At 49.1% G+C, this 12,345-nt stretch overlaps 1 protein-coding gene across 6 annotated transcripts; it reads right to left on the bottom strand.

Annotated features, from left to right (window-relative positions):
* Positions 1–2,691: 2,691 nt before the first annotated feature.
* Positions 2,692–10,552, bottom strand: Nolc1 (nucleolar and coiled-body phosphoprotein 1). Of its 6 annotated transcripts, none has more exons than XM_021152134.3 (13): positions 10,359–10,552; positions 7,772–7,827; positions 7,511–7,653; positions 7,285–7,412; positions 6,482–6,650; positions 5,783–5,928; positions 5,527–5,662; positions 4,813–4,941; positions 4,545–4,655; positions 3,800–4,432; positions 3,540–3,646; positions 3,323–3,415; positions 2,692–3,154 (listed from the first exon to the last, which is right to left on the bottom strand). In XM_021152134.3, the coding sequence occupies exons 1-13, from the start codon at positions 10,476–10,478 to the stop codon at positions 2,996–2,998; spliced, it is 2,130 nt and encodes a 709-aa protein (XP_021007793.1). In that variant the 5' UTR covers positions 10,479–10,552; the 3' UTR covers positions 2,692–2,995. The 6 variants fall into 6 exon arrangements, with proteins under 6 accessions (XP_021007793.1, XP_021007791.1, XP_085690047.1 ...); XM_021152132.3 differs by having other exon boundaries at positions 6,482–6,653; XM_085833921.1 differs by having other exon boundaries at positions 3,323–3,411; positions 3,536–3,646; positions 6,482–6,653.
* Between the last annotated feature and the right edge of the window lie 1,793 nt (positions 10,553–12,345).

Genomic DNA, 12,345 nt, shown 5'->3' on the forward strand with positions numbered 1-12,345 from the left:
TCAGTGCTCTTAACTGCTGAGCCATCTCTCCAACCCCTGCTCGCTCTCTTTTTTTTTTTTGGGGGGGGGGGTTTCGAGACAGGGTTTCTCTGTGTAGCCCTGGCTGTCCTGGAACTCACTCTGTAGACCAGGCTGGCCTCGAACTCAGAAATCTGCCTGCCTCTGCCTCCCAAGTGCTGGGATTAAAGGCGTGCGCTACCACTGCCCGGCTTTGCTCTCTCATTTCTTAAAACACAACTTCCCCAACCACTAACGGCAACCATTACTCCCTCTTTACAGCTTTACTTGGATGGGCCACAGGATACCATGAAAAACCCTGGCTTCTACAAATCATATTGCTTGCAGTTGACTTTCAGGTATCAGGCGACCACATATGGCAGAGGTCTCCTTTCAATACCCACCACAACCAGAGAACCTCAGCTGAGGGCCTTACATCTGTATTTAAAAGCTCACAGCAGGAACAGGCTTCATATGCAGGGGGTAAGAGCGCCACCTCCTGGCCTCTTCAATAACTGCAGAAGTTAAAGCAGGTTCCTAAGAGGGCTGGAATTAAAAACTTGTCTTTAAAAACTTGAGATCCGAGCCGGGCGTGGTGGCGCACGCCTTTAATCCCAGCACTCCGGAGGCAGAGGCAGGCGGATTTCTGAGTTCGAGGCCAGCCTGGTCTACAAAGTGAGTTCCAGGACTGCCAGGGCTATACAGAGAAACCCTGTCTCGAAAAACCAAAAAAAAAAACAAAAACTTGAGATCCTTGTCTTTAAAATAAAAGTAGGGCCACTAAGCCGGAGGTCCTGAGTGTACTAACAAGGACCCACCTGGTAAAGAGACCCGATTCCTAAGTTTGTCCTCTAACCACAAGCGTCCCATGATGTTATCCCCCTACTCACCGAGTGTTTGCCTGCATGCATGTTAATACGCATGCGCTTCGAAAGCAGCATGTGCTTTTTAACTGCTGAGCTTTTAACTCCATCCCAAATAAGTATAATTTTAAAAAGGTTCTTTTTAAGAAAAAAAACGTGCTACACAATGCAGTACAAGCCTTTAATCCCAGTACTAGGTAAACAGGTCTCTTGAATTTAAGGCTAGCCTGGCCGGGCGCGGTGCCATACGCCTTTAATCCCAGCATTGGGGAGACCGAGGCAAGCGGATTTCTGACAGCCTGGTCTACAGAGTGAGTTCCTGGACAGAGTGAGGGAGTACTACATAGAGAAACCCTGTTCAGGCTTTGTAGACTAGACTGGCCTCTAAACTCAAGAGATCCTCCTGCCTCTGCCTTCCCCAAGTGCTGGGATTAGAGGCGTGGGCCACCACACCTGGATAAAATAAGGCATTTCAATGTAAAAATCATTTTTTAGCCCCCAGATGATACAAACACAAGTAGCAGAGCTAGTTTTGGCTTACAGGTCATTAGCTCAACTAAAGCCTGAAAAAGAGCTAAGCATGGCAGACACCATCTCTAAAATACGAAGAAAAAAAAAAAAAAGAGGGTGGGGTAGAGGTTTGAGTCCAGAAAAGGAAGTGAGGTTGAAAACTGGCAAGCTGAGAGCCTCTACAGGGAACTCAAGCAGGTCTCAGCCCCAGGCCCCTACTTGCTCCTTTGCATACAGAGCTACGAGGCCTTACGTGCACAAAAGCGTAACTCTGAACACATTACGAACCATTCACTTTATTGTTTTGTGGTAAGACACAGAACTCTGACCATGCAGCCTTCCTCAAGGAGCTGCCACAGCTTTTAGCAGGTTACCAGGTGAGCGTGGAAACCAAACAAGGAAGGCAATGCATGGTACCCGTTTCTCACCGGGCTAGCCATGTGCTCTTCCCACCCCTTCCCTCACTGCCAATGGTCACATCCTACAGCTTTATAATCCACTCCCTTGGCCCAGGAATCTCTCTGCTCTTTACTTCCTGCGGTGATAGAGATCACACTTGATCTATGAATGCTAAGCAAGCACACTATCACCCAGCTATGCCTCCCTGCCTCCTGGCTAGTCTGTATCAGTAACATAGTCAAGGTACTAATAGTGAGTCCAGGGGACCAACTTGAACAGGACATAATTATTCCTGTGTACCGACTTCAAGACAAAATGGTCCTGCTCAGAGCCCTCCCGCCTCCCTGTGCTGTCTCCTGCTGCTGCTCCAGGTGCCCAGGAGAGATCCAGTGTACCTACTTCACACCAGGGTTCATAGGTCATCTCCATTTCCTTGACCAGTGACTCAACCATGCAGGTACTTACCAGCCTGTCCTTGATGTTAAAAAGAATCAAATACATCCATGAACTTGTCAATATACAACAGTCAAATTGTTGCAAATGTCTGTCAGAAAAGCTTACTTCGAAATTAAAACTAAAAGTACTGTAAACATGTAGCAGTAACAGCTGCACGGCATTCACACACTCGAGAATCCTGCCTGCCAATTAGTAGGATACTGCACCAAGAACGGTAATTTTATCCCCCAAAGTTGGTAGATCCACGCTGGCTTCTGGAAGCTTGGTGCCGAGCCCAGTGGATGAAGATGAGCACAGAGTATGCTTAGCAGACAATCATCACAAGACTTATGTCACTGCCCAGCAGGGCTCTCACATAGAGAATCCTCCAGCAGGGAAAATTATCACCACGTGACGTTTTGCTTTGCCTTAGGCAACAGCTAAGACTTTAATCTGTGGAAGTCATCTCTGAAAACCACAACAAAAATCTGTATGACATGATTTAATATAAAATATACAAATCTTTCAGTATGAAGACCCACAGAACAGGAAGGCAATTGACAACTGAATGGGTTTCTTTTTAAAAAAATCCTTTTTGTCCTTGATATTCAGGGCTCAAAACCCATACTGTCCAGAAAAAGGAGCCTGAGAGGACTGCAGGCTGACACACCTCAGGACCTGCTCCACACTGTCCTTGTCACAACTGTCTCCTAACACGGAGTTTCTGGGCCCACTGGAGTTGAGTGCCAGTCTCCCAACATCACCCTTCCTTTGCCAAAGATGACCACATGTCACTCGCTGTCGAATTTGACGGAATTGACCTGGACAGAGATGGAGCCTCCCCGGTAGCTGCCTCGCTTCTTCTTCGTTTTTTCATGCCGGAAGGACTTGCCTTTGGTGAACTTCAGAACCTGATTGGCTCGCTCCCCCCAGTCTCCAGCTGCACCTCGCTGGTAAAAAAAAAAAAAAAAAGAGGTTATTACACAGAAGACAATCCAATGCCCTGCCACCTTCTTTATTGCCCCTTCAAAGCAGTCTGAATCCATGAGGTTCCAGCAACCTGAACCAAAAAAACTGACCTTCCCTCCAGGGTCCCAAGGGTGGCAAACAGCTCTCACCTTGGCATCAAAGGAATTGTCTGCCACTCGAGAGTCCACCTCAATCTCCTCCTCCCTCACCCTTCGGAAAGGGGAAGACGCCCTTCTTTCTCCCTAGAGAAGAAGGAAGTAAACGTTAAATTGGTGATCTAACAGCTCATCTTAAAAGCATGCGCTATCAGGCTAGACTGAGCAGTCAATGGTCTCAGGAGTCTAAAGGACAACGTAGCCAACGTGCCTTCTTCCTTTTTGGAAACGTATTGGGGGTCTGGAGCTTAGCTTTCTTAGCTTGAGGAGTTGTTGCTTCATCTGCGCTCTCATTCTGCTTCCGTTTTTTGCCTGAACCTACAAAAAAAAAGCCAGACTCAGGAGCCAGGCCTCCCGGGAAGCTCCACCAGCACTCAGGAGATAACTGTCTCCCTGTCCACCTCCCTCCCTGAGGACATCCCAGGACTACAGACAAAACCCAGGGGATGGGATGACTCCACAGATACATGCCTGGCTTGGTCCCAGCTGCCTTTTTCTTCTCTCCTGTTTCCTCCTCCTCACTTTCCTTGGCTGCTTTTCCATTCAGAGAAGCTGGAGTGCCATTGGCCTTGCTTGCCTGTATTTTAGGGGTAGTAGCTTTGGGCTTCTTTTTCTCTTCTTCACTGGAATCTTCACTGGAGCTGGAGCTGCTGCTGCTGCTGCTGCTCTCAGCCTCTGCTTTCTTCCCAGGGGCTGGTGTAGAAACGGCTCCACCTGCTGCCTTCTTCTTAGCTGGGGGCTTAGCAGTCTTCTCCTCTTCACTGCTGGAACTCTCTGAGTCAGAGCTGCTGTCCCCAGCAGCCTGAGGGGCCTGTTTGCCGGGTGCTGCTTTAGTGGGTGCTGCTTTAGCGGTCACCTTGGCCTTGGGGGTTGTGGCACTTTTCTTGGTGGCCTCCTCCTCCTCCTCACTGGAGCTGCTTTCCTCCTCACTGGAGGTGCTGTCAGCCTTCCTGCTCTGAGGTTTCTGGCTATTGCCTGCAGGTTGCTTAGGAGTTGTCACTGCCTTTGCTGCAGATGGCTTGGGAATGACAGCTGGCTTACTTAAGGGACTCTTGGTTGTACTGACTGGCTTGGCAGGAGCTTCATCCTCAGAACTGTCAGAATCTAGAGAGAGGAGACAGAATGAACAGCTCCCCAAATCAAACTCAGGGGAGCCCTGTAAGAGCAGCCCAAGGCAGTGAGTACCCCAGCAGCCCAAAGCTCTGGGCAGCATTACCCGAGCTGTCTGAAGAGCTTTCTGCTTTCTTCTTCACTGGAGCTGCTTTGGCAGGTGTCTTAGAGACGACCGTCTTAGCTGGAGGTTTTTTCTCTTCCTCAGAACTTGAATCTGAGGAGAAATTGTGACATTAGGATGGGTCCAGAAATGCAAGCCAACCAGGGCGGCACTGGAAGAGTGTAACAATGCCTGCAGTATTTCCTCTTTCCTCAGTCACAACACAGATACAGCGTCTCTCTCCTTTTCCTCATCCTTCCCCGTGACTCACCAGAATCGTCACTGCTGTCGTCACTGCTGTCTGCAGGCTGAGTCTGCGCAGCAGCTTTCTTGGGAGTTTGGGCTCCCGGGGACTTCTTTGGTAAAGGAACAGAGGGTGGTGGAACTGAACTGTAGGGACCTGTTAAAAGTTTTGAAACACACATTTCGGAGATACTGTGGTTCACACCTATAATTCTGAAACTCATCAGACTAAGTAGGAAGACTGCTGTGAATTTGAGGCCATGAGATACAGAGGGAAAATATTTTAAATAAGCAATAAAATAAAATAGGCCTGGGGGTGGTATTCCCCTTTAATCCCAGCTCTCAGAGAGAAGCAGAAGCATATAGATCTGAGTTCAAACCCAGCCAGGTATACAAAGTAAGTTCGCCGACAGTCGTAAGACCATGTTTCTCAGTAAGAGACAAATACACACTGGGCCCGAGGATGCATCTCCTCAGGCCAGAACCTGCCGAGCATGCACCAAACCCTGGGCTTAATCGCTAGCATCAGTAAAGAAAGGAAGGACTTAAGTTCTCTGACTCTGCCTATCGGGAACGGGCATACTCCTTTTCTGCAGAATGTCATTTCCAACAGTGGCTCACTTCTGTGTCTATGTTGCATGAGGTACTGTGGCTTCCTTCCCTCCTGTTCTTCTGAAAGCAGCTAGTTGCTGTGTGTGCACTAGGACTCAGTTTATAGACACCGATGCCCCTGTCCAATCACCTGCTTTTTTCTTTATGGGTTTTTTCTGCTCCTCCTCCTCCTCGCTGGAAGACTCCTCACTGCTAGAACTCTTCTGGGTAGGGGTGGCTGCTACTTTCACTGGTGCCTTGGCCACGACTGGCTTTTTTGGTGCAGTCTTCATTGGAGAGAAAATTAACATTAGAGGAAAACACCTTCCCAAACAATCCTGACAGAGGAAACACATACCCCCTGAAGCCCCTTAATTGCATCCCTGCTACAAAGTTACAGCCCTAACCTTCTTGGGAGGTGCAGCTGCCTTCTTCTCTTCCTCTGAGTCATCGCTGCTGCTGCTACTACTACTGCTGCTGCTGCTGGCGGCTGCTTTACCATTGGCGGCTGCTTTACCATTGGCTACCTTAGGCTGTGCTTTCGCTGGTATACCTGAGAAACAAAAGCAATACTAAACAAGTTGGGAAACTTCCAAAAAAAAAAAAAAAAAAAAAAAAAAAAGACAAACGCCTTTAATCTCAGCACTTGGGAGGCAGAGAGGCAGGCGGATTTCTGAGTTCGAGGCCAGCCTGGTCTACAGAGTAAGTTCCAGGACAGCCAGGGCTACACAGAGAAACCCTGTCTCGAAAAAACAAAAACAGAATGGATGTCCTTGTATATCCACGGCCTTACTTTTCCCCCTAAAACTTTGAGACAGGGTCTGGGGAAACTTTCCAGGCTTAGCTGGGCATGGTGGTGCACAAATGCCTTTAATCCCAGCAGTTTGGGAGGCAAAGGTGTTCGTGGAGAGGTGAGTGGATCTCTGAGTTTGAGGCCAGCCTGGGAGATCCAGGACAGCCAAGGGCTAGCAAAACCCTGTTTCAAACAAATCCCAGGCGTATGGTTTAGTTCTGTCTCACCCATCAGGGTAGGGCAGGGATCACAGGCTTCGACAGCCATGCCTGGCTAAGGGGAAGTGATGAGTTCTGCAGCTCAGCAACCATACCTGGTTTGGCTACAGCTTTAGTCTGAGCTTTAGCTGCCGCAGCTGCCTTTGGCTTCTGGGTCTGTGGTGTTTCTTCCTCTGAGCTGGAGTCCGAGTCCGACTCCGAATCAGAGCTCTCTGCCTTCTTCGCAGGAGGTGTGACTGCTTTGGCTTGTGGCTTAGCTGCCTTCTGCTAAAACAAGAGAACAAAGATGGTGGCAAACGCCTGTAATCCCAGCATGTGGGAGGAAAAGAACTGAGTCTAAGGCCAGCCTGCTCAACACAAAAGTTCCAGGGCAGCCAGTGCTGCACAGAGAAACTCTGTCTCAAACAAAACACACATAAGACAATGAGCAAGAGCTGAGTGCTCTAAAGACCCTAAAATGCTTTTTTTGTTGTTGTTGTTGTTTTCCTTTTTGAGACAGCCTGGGCTGTCCTAGAACTTGCTCTGTAGATCAGGCTGGCCTGGAAGCTTTATCCTTTTAGGAGTCCACTGAAAGGGCAAGAAAAACTCAAAGATACAATATATGAATATCGAAACCGAGTCCAACTGCTTGATAAAACAGTTCCTAATATCAACAGCTCCCAGGAAAACACTTGTATTGTCTGGGCCCTGCACAGAATCCTGAGAGAACACGAAGTCCCTGGGTAGAGGAGAAGCCTGTCTACACTTGAATCACATCATCCAAGAGACCTCAACTTCAGGCCCCCCCCCCCCTTCCACATCCCCAGAATTCATGCAATGTAGAGCAGCCCCCACCGCCGACCGTGTTTCATTTCTTCACTACTCCTCTGAGGCCCTCCTTACAATCAAGGCTACAAACCTGGACAGGCTTTTTCTTTTTGTCCTCTTCCTCTTCCTCACTGGATTCTTCACTACTGCTGCTCTCTGAAGCTTTGGCTGCTGCCTTCCCAGCATGCTGAGGCACACTTGCTCGCTTGACAGGTGCCGCTGAGTAGAAGTAGTGTAGGTACCCATGAGAAGTCACCCTCAGGCAGGTGCCAGGCAGTCTCCCCTCCCCTTCTCCCCTACCCCTCACACAGTCTTACCAGCCTTCTGTGTGGGAAGTCCCTGGGCTTTGTCCTCGTCCTCGCTGCTGTCCTCACTGCTGTCACTGGATGAAGTCTCTTTCTTAGCCTTCTTGGTCACTGGTCCATTTGACTGTAACTTCACCTTTGGGGCTTTGGTGGACCTGCTGATGCAGAGTAGGCTGACCTCTGAGGGATCAGGACCTTCTCAAACTAAGGAACACAGCCCATCCCAGCCCACCTAGGGGAGAACCCAGCCCAAGTGCACCAGGGAAAGCTTACTTGAGCCAGAAGCTATAGATGTCCAAGAGGGATGAGGCATTGGCGTCCTGCTGTGTCTGTAAGAAAGGAGGCATGGCTAAGGAAGCAGTATGCTCCTCTGGGTCAGATTCTGTTACTCCTTGATCAAATGTAATCTGTCTGCCAGGCATGGTCCCAGCACTTCAAAGAAAGAGGCTGGCAGATCAGTGAGTTCAAGGCCCACCTGGACTACATACAGAGTTCCAGGACAAGCAGGTGGATTTCTGAGTTCGAGGCCAGCCTGGTCTACAGAGTGAGTTCCAGGACAGCCAAGGCTATAAAGGGAAACACTGTCTCGAAAAACCAAAACCAAAACAAAACAAAAAGAACCAACACTTTATAGCATATCCCTGTGCCTTTCCATATTTTTCAAAGTCTTAGAAAAGTTGCAACAATTAATAACCGAGTGTCAGCTGAGGGCTGGAGAGACAGCTAAGTCGTTGAGAGAGCGTGTGACTCTTCCAGAGGAGCTGAGGTCATTACCAGCACCCAGAACAGGAGACGCAAAAGTACCTGTTAACTCTAGAGACAGAGCTTCTGACATCTCTGGCCTCATAATTTCTAACTGTTCACTTTTTTTTTCCTAATTAAATGACTTTTAAAGGCAGAAAGGCAGGGCTGGATAGGTGGCTCAGTGGTTAAGAGCACTGTCTACTTCTTCAGAAGGAAGACCCAGGTTCAACTCCCAGTACTCACATGGCAGCTCTCAGACAGACATGCAGGCAAAACACAAATGTGCAGAATAAACTGCAAGCAAACAAAGGTGCTAGGTACGGTGGCGCACGCCTTTATCTCTAGCACGAGGGAAGGAGAGGCAAGCAGATCTGAGTTTAAGCCAGCTTGGTCTACATAGTGAGTTCAAGGACAGCCAGAACAACATATAGAGACCCTGCCTTAAGGAGGGAGGGAGGGTGCCAAGCAGTGGTGGTGTACACCTTTAATCCTATCACTTGGAAGGCAGAGGCAGGCGAGTTCAAGGCCAGCCTGGTCTACAGAGTAAGTTCCAGGACAGCCAGGGCTACACAGAGAAACCCTAATAGGAGGAAGGGAAGAAGAGTAATAGCAGGCACTGGCTTGAGGATCGATCAATTCAGAGCGGATGGGGTTGGGGGGGCGGGGAGGATGATGTATTACCAGGTCACATGTCAGGCTGCCCCGGCTGAAAGAACTCCCTTAGTATGAGACTGACCTGATCTTTCCTTTTGTGGCAAGAAAAATCCCCTTGTTGTATTTGGCTACAAAGAAGTAACCCATCTCAAAAGATCTGGTGGCCTGTAACCCAAGAGTCCCAGGATCAAAGGCCTACACAGGTCTACAGCTTTCCAAGGTGTTTCCATGAACACTACAGCTTTTCTTTCATTTTTTTTTCCCCTTATTTATGTGAGTACATCTTTGCTGTCTTCAGACACACTAGAAGAAAGGGCATCTGATCCCATTACAGATGGTTGTGAGCCACCATGTGGTTGCTGGGAATTGAACTCAGGACCTCTGGAAGAGCAGTCAGTGCTCTTAACTGCTGAGCCATCTCTCCAGCCCCCGCTATAGCTTTTCTTAAGGTGCCGACTAAACATTTTTATTTTGCTCTTACATAACAGTTGTCACTCATCCCAAGTTCTCGTGTGCCTACAATGGGGTTACTACTCTGTGCATTTTTCTCTCAGGGAGTCTCATTCACTCAAAAGCTGTAAATTGGGCTGAGCGTGGTGATATACACCTTTAATCCCAGCACTTGGTAGACAGACTGAGCTGAGTTCAAGGCCAGTATGGTATACAAAGTGTGCTGCAGGGCAGTAGGGACTACACATGGCATCCTGCAATGTTCAGGCACGCATTAGCATGAGGAGGCTGTGACAAGAGGTACCGAAGTTCATATCCATCCTCCACTACACAAGGACTACATAAACTTTGTCTCAAACAAAAGGCTGCCGGGATCATACATGCAGAAAGCCGCAGAGCCTGGCCTAACATCACTACCTGGAGCTCCAAGCTCAGTGCCAACATGACACAGGCGGACGCTCACACCTCCTAGAGTATACTGAAAGCCACCCTATCACGGCACTCATTCATTTTCTTCTTTTTAAAAAAATAAGTAAATACAATATGAAGTCCTAGCTATCATTACTTCGCAATTTATCCCTGCACTCACTCATCGTCTTTTGTAAAAATGAACAAGTGTATAAATAAAATCCAAGCCTTCATTACTAAAAACGTATCTTTGAGTCTCAGGTAAAACTGCAATCAAGGGTAAGTCAAAAAGTTCGGAAGAACCACGCACCGCCAACCCAATGCTCCCGGAGGGATCTAGGGCCACATGTCCTGGGTCACGAGGGACCCATGCCTGTCACCGCTGCAAAAACTCACCAAGTAAAAGCCGTAATACTCGGAGCTAGTCAGACATAGTGGAAGGAGACACCGAGACCTCCAGCCTGAGGAAGGTCCGCAGAGAGGCTGGGCAGACAACGGACTGACAGACCCCAGCCCTCGCCTCCTTAACTTCTAAAGCCGCCAAGGCCTAGATTAGCTCGGAGAGTCGTCCCACCCCGGCCCGCAGACCAAACCAAGGACTTACAGCGCCGGTCGCTTTTGCAAATTTACTGGCCACCTCCGAGAGTTGGCTATCCCGCAGAAATCTGAGCACAAGGGGATAAAGGTCGCTGGGAACCACGCGGCGCAAGCCGGTATCCGCCATGCTCCGGGTAAAACGCGTCACTACCGTTGCGCACGCGGCACGACTTAAGAACACCAAAGCACAGCCCGGGTCGGGGGCGGGCCCAGTGTCGTCATCAAGTCGCGCGCGACGCGCAGCGGAAAAGAGTGGCGCCCACGAGGCCGCGCTCCCTCCGCCCCGGAGGCGAGACCCAAGCTAAATCTACAAGTTCCTTCCGGTCCCACAGGCGTCATCATCCTGCGGAGGGCGGAGCCCACGAGCCGCCCACTAAGGAGGCGGAGCTTTACGTCAGAGGCCACGCTCCTGTCCGAGGCGGGAAAAGTTGCAAATTCCCGCGCATTACCTTTGCTGAATGGGCTTCTTCCTACTGTAGATTTCCAAGCCCTGGCTGCTACTCAGACCTCACAGAACTGAATGGACTAACAATAATGGATGCACTGGAGAACTCGAGGCTCTTTCAACCCTTCTAGAGGCGTCACCTACCGCTCAAACTCCCACCGACAATGGCTTCCTCCCTTCCTTCACACCCAGTTAAGTCCTTCAGGATACCACCCAGCCCCAGACTCAAATCAGAGGATCCTAAAAGTTGTGGTGACAAGGTGTTGGTACCCCACATTGTCAGTCATAGCTAGCTTACAAGACAGTTTTCCTTCCCATCTACAATTCGGAGAACAGGAACACCGGACCATCCCAGGGAAAGGATCAAGAAACTCGATAATCCTTTCTTCCTGAAGTCAGAAGTCACACTGAATTCGGAAAACTCCATATCAGCTACTGTCCAGGTCAGGAAGCAATAAAGATGCACCTCCTTTGAATACCTTTTTTACTTTCCTCAAAACAGGCGCTCCTCCTAAAAGGACCTGTTATCCTATTTCCCAGAGGAGGTGCTTCTATGCATACACAATCGATTTTTTTGGTTTGGGTTGGGTTTGTTTTTTTTTTTTCCGAGACAGGGTTTCTCCGTATAGCAGCCCTGGCTGTCTTGGAACTCATTTTGTGTACCAGGCTGGCCTGGAACTCAGAAATCCACCTGCCTCTGTCTCCGGAGTGCTGGGATTAAAGGCGTGTGCCACCACGCTCGACCTCACAATCTTTTTTTTTTTTTAAATACACACCCCCCCAGGCTGTGGTGGCGCACGCCTTTAATCCCAGCACTCTGGAGGCAGAGGCAGGTGGATTTCTGAGTTCGATTTCTTTTTCTTTTTCTTTTTTTCCAAGACAGAGTTTCTCCGTGTAGCCCTGGCTGTCCTGGAACTCACTTTGTAGACCAGGCTGGCCTCGAACTCAGAAATCCGCCTGCCTCTGCCTCCCGAGTGCTGGGATTAAAGGCGCGCGCCAACACACCCGGAGGCAAATGATTTTAAACCCAGAGTTGAGAGGCAAAAATAGCAGATGTCTGAGAAAGGGAGAAGATAAGGAGAGGGGGGGGGGTTGGAGAGAGAGAAGGAGGTGGAAGAGTTTGACATAGTAACCAGGCCACGGTGGCACACACTTTTTTTTTCTTTTTTTTTTAATTTTTAATATTTTTATTACATATTTTCCTCAATTACATTTCCAATGCTATCCCAAAAGTCCCCCATACCTCCCCACTTCCCTACCCACCCATTCCCACTCCCCTGGCCCTGGCATTCCCCTATACTGGGGCATACAAAGTTTGCAAGTCCAATGGGCCTCTCCTTCCAGTGATGGCCGACTAGGCCATCCTTCTATACGGCACACACTTTTAATCCCAGCACTTGGGAAGCAGAAGCAGGCGACCTCATGAGTGAGATCCAGGACAGCCAGGGCTATACAGAAAAACCCTGGCTGGATAAACAAAAAAAAAAAAAGCAAAACCAACAAACAACTGTATCTCCTTCACCCCACAAGAGTCTGTATCCTAAAAATA

This window comes from Mus caroli, unplaced genomic scaffold, assembly GCF_978045245.1.
Source record: "Mus caroli unplaced genomic scaffold, Mus_caroli_1 scaffold_20, whole genome shotgun sequence".
NCBI classification, from domain to species: Eukaryota; Metazoa; Chordata; class Mammalia; order Rodentia; family Muridae; genus Mus; species Mus caroli.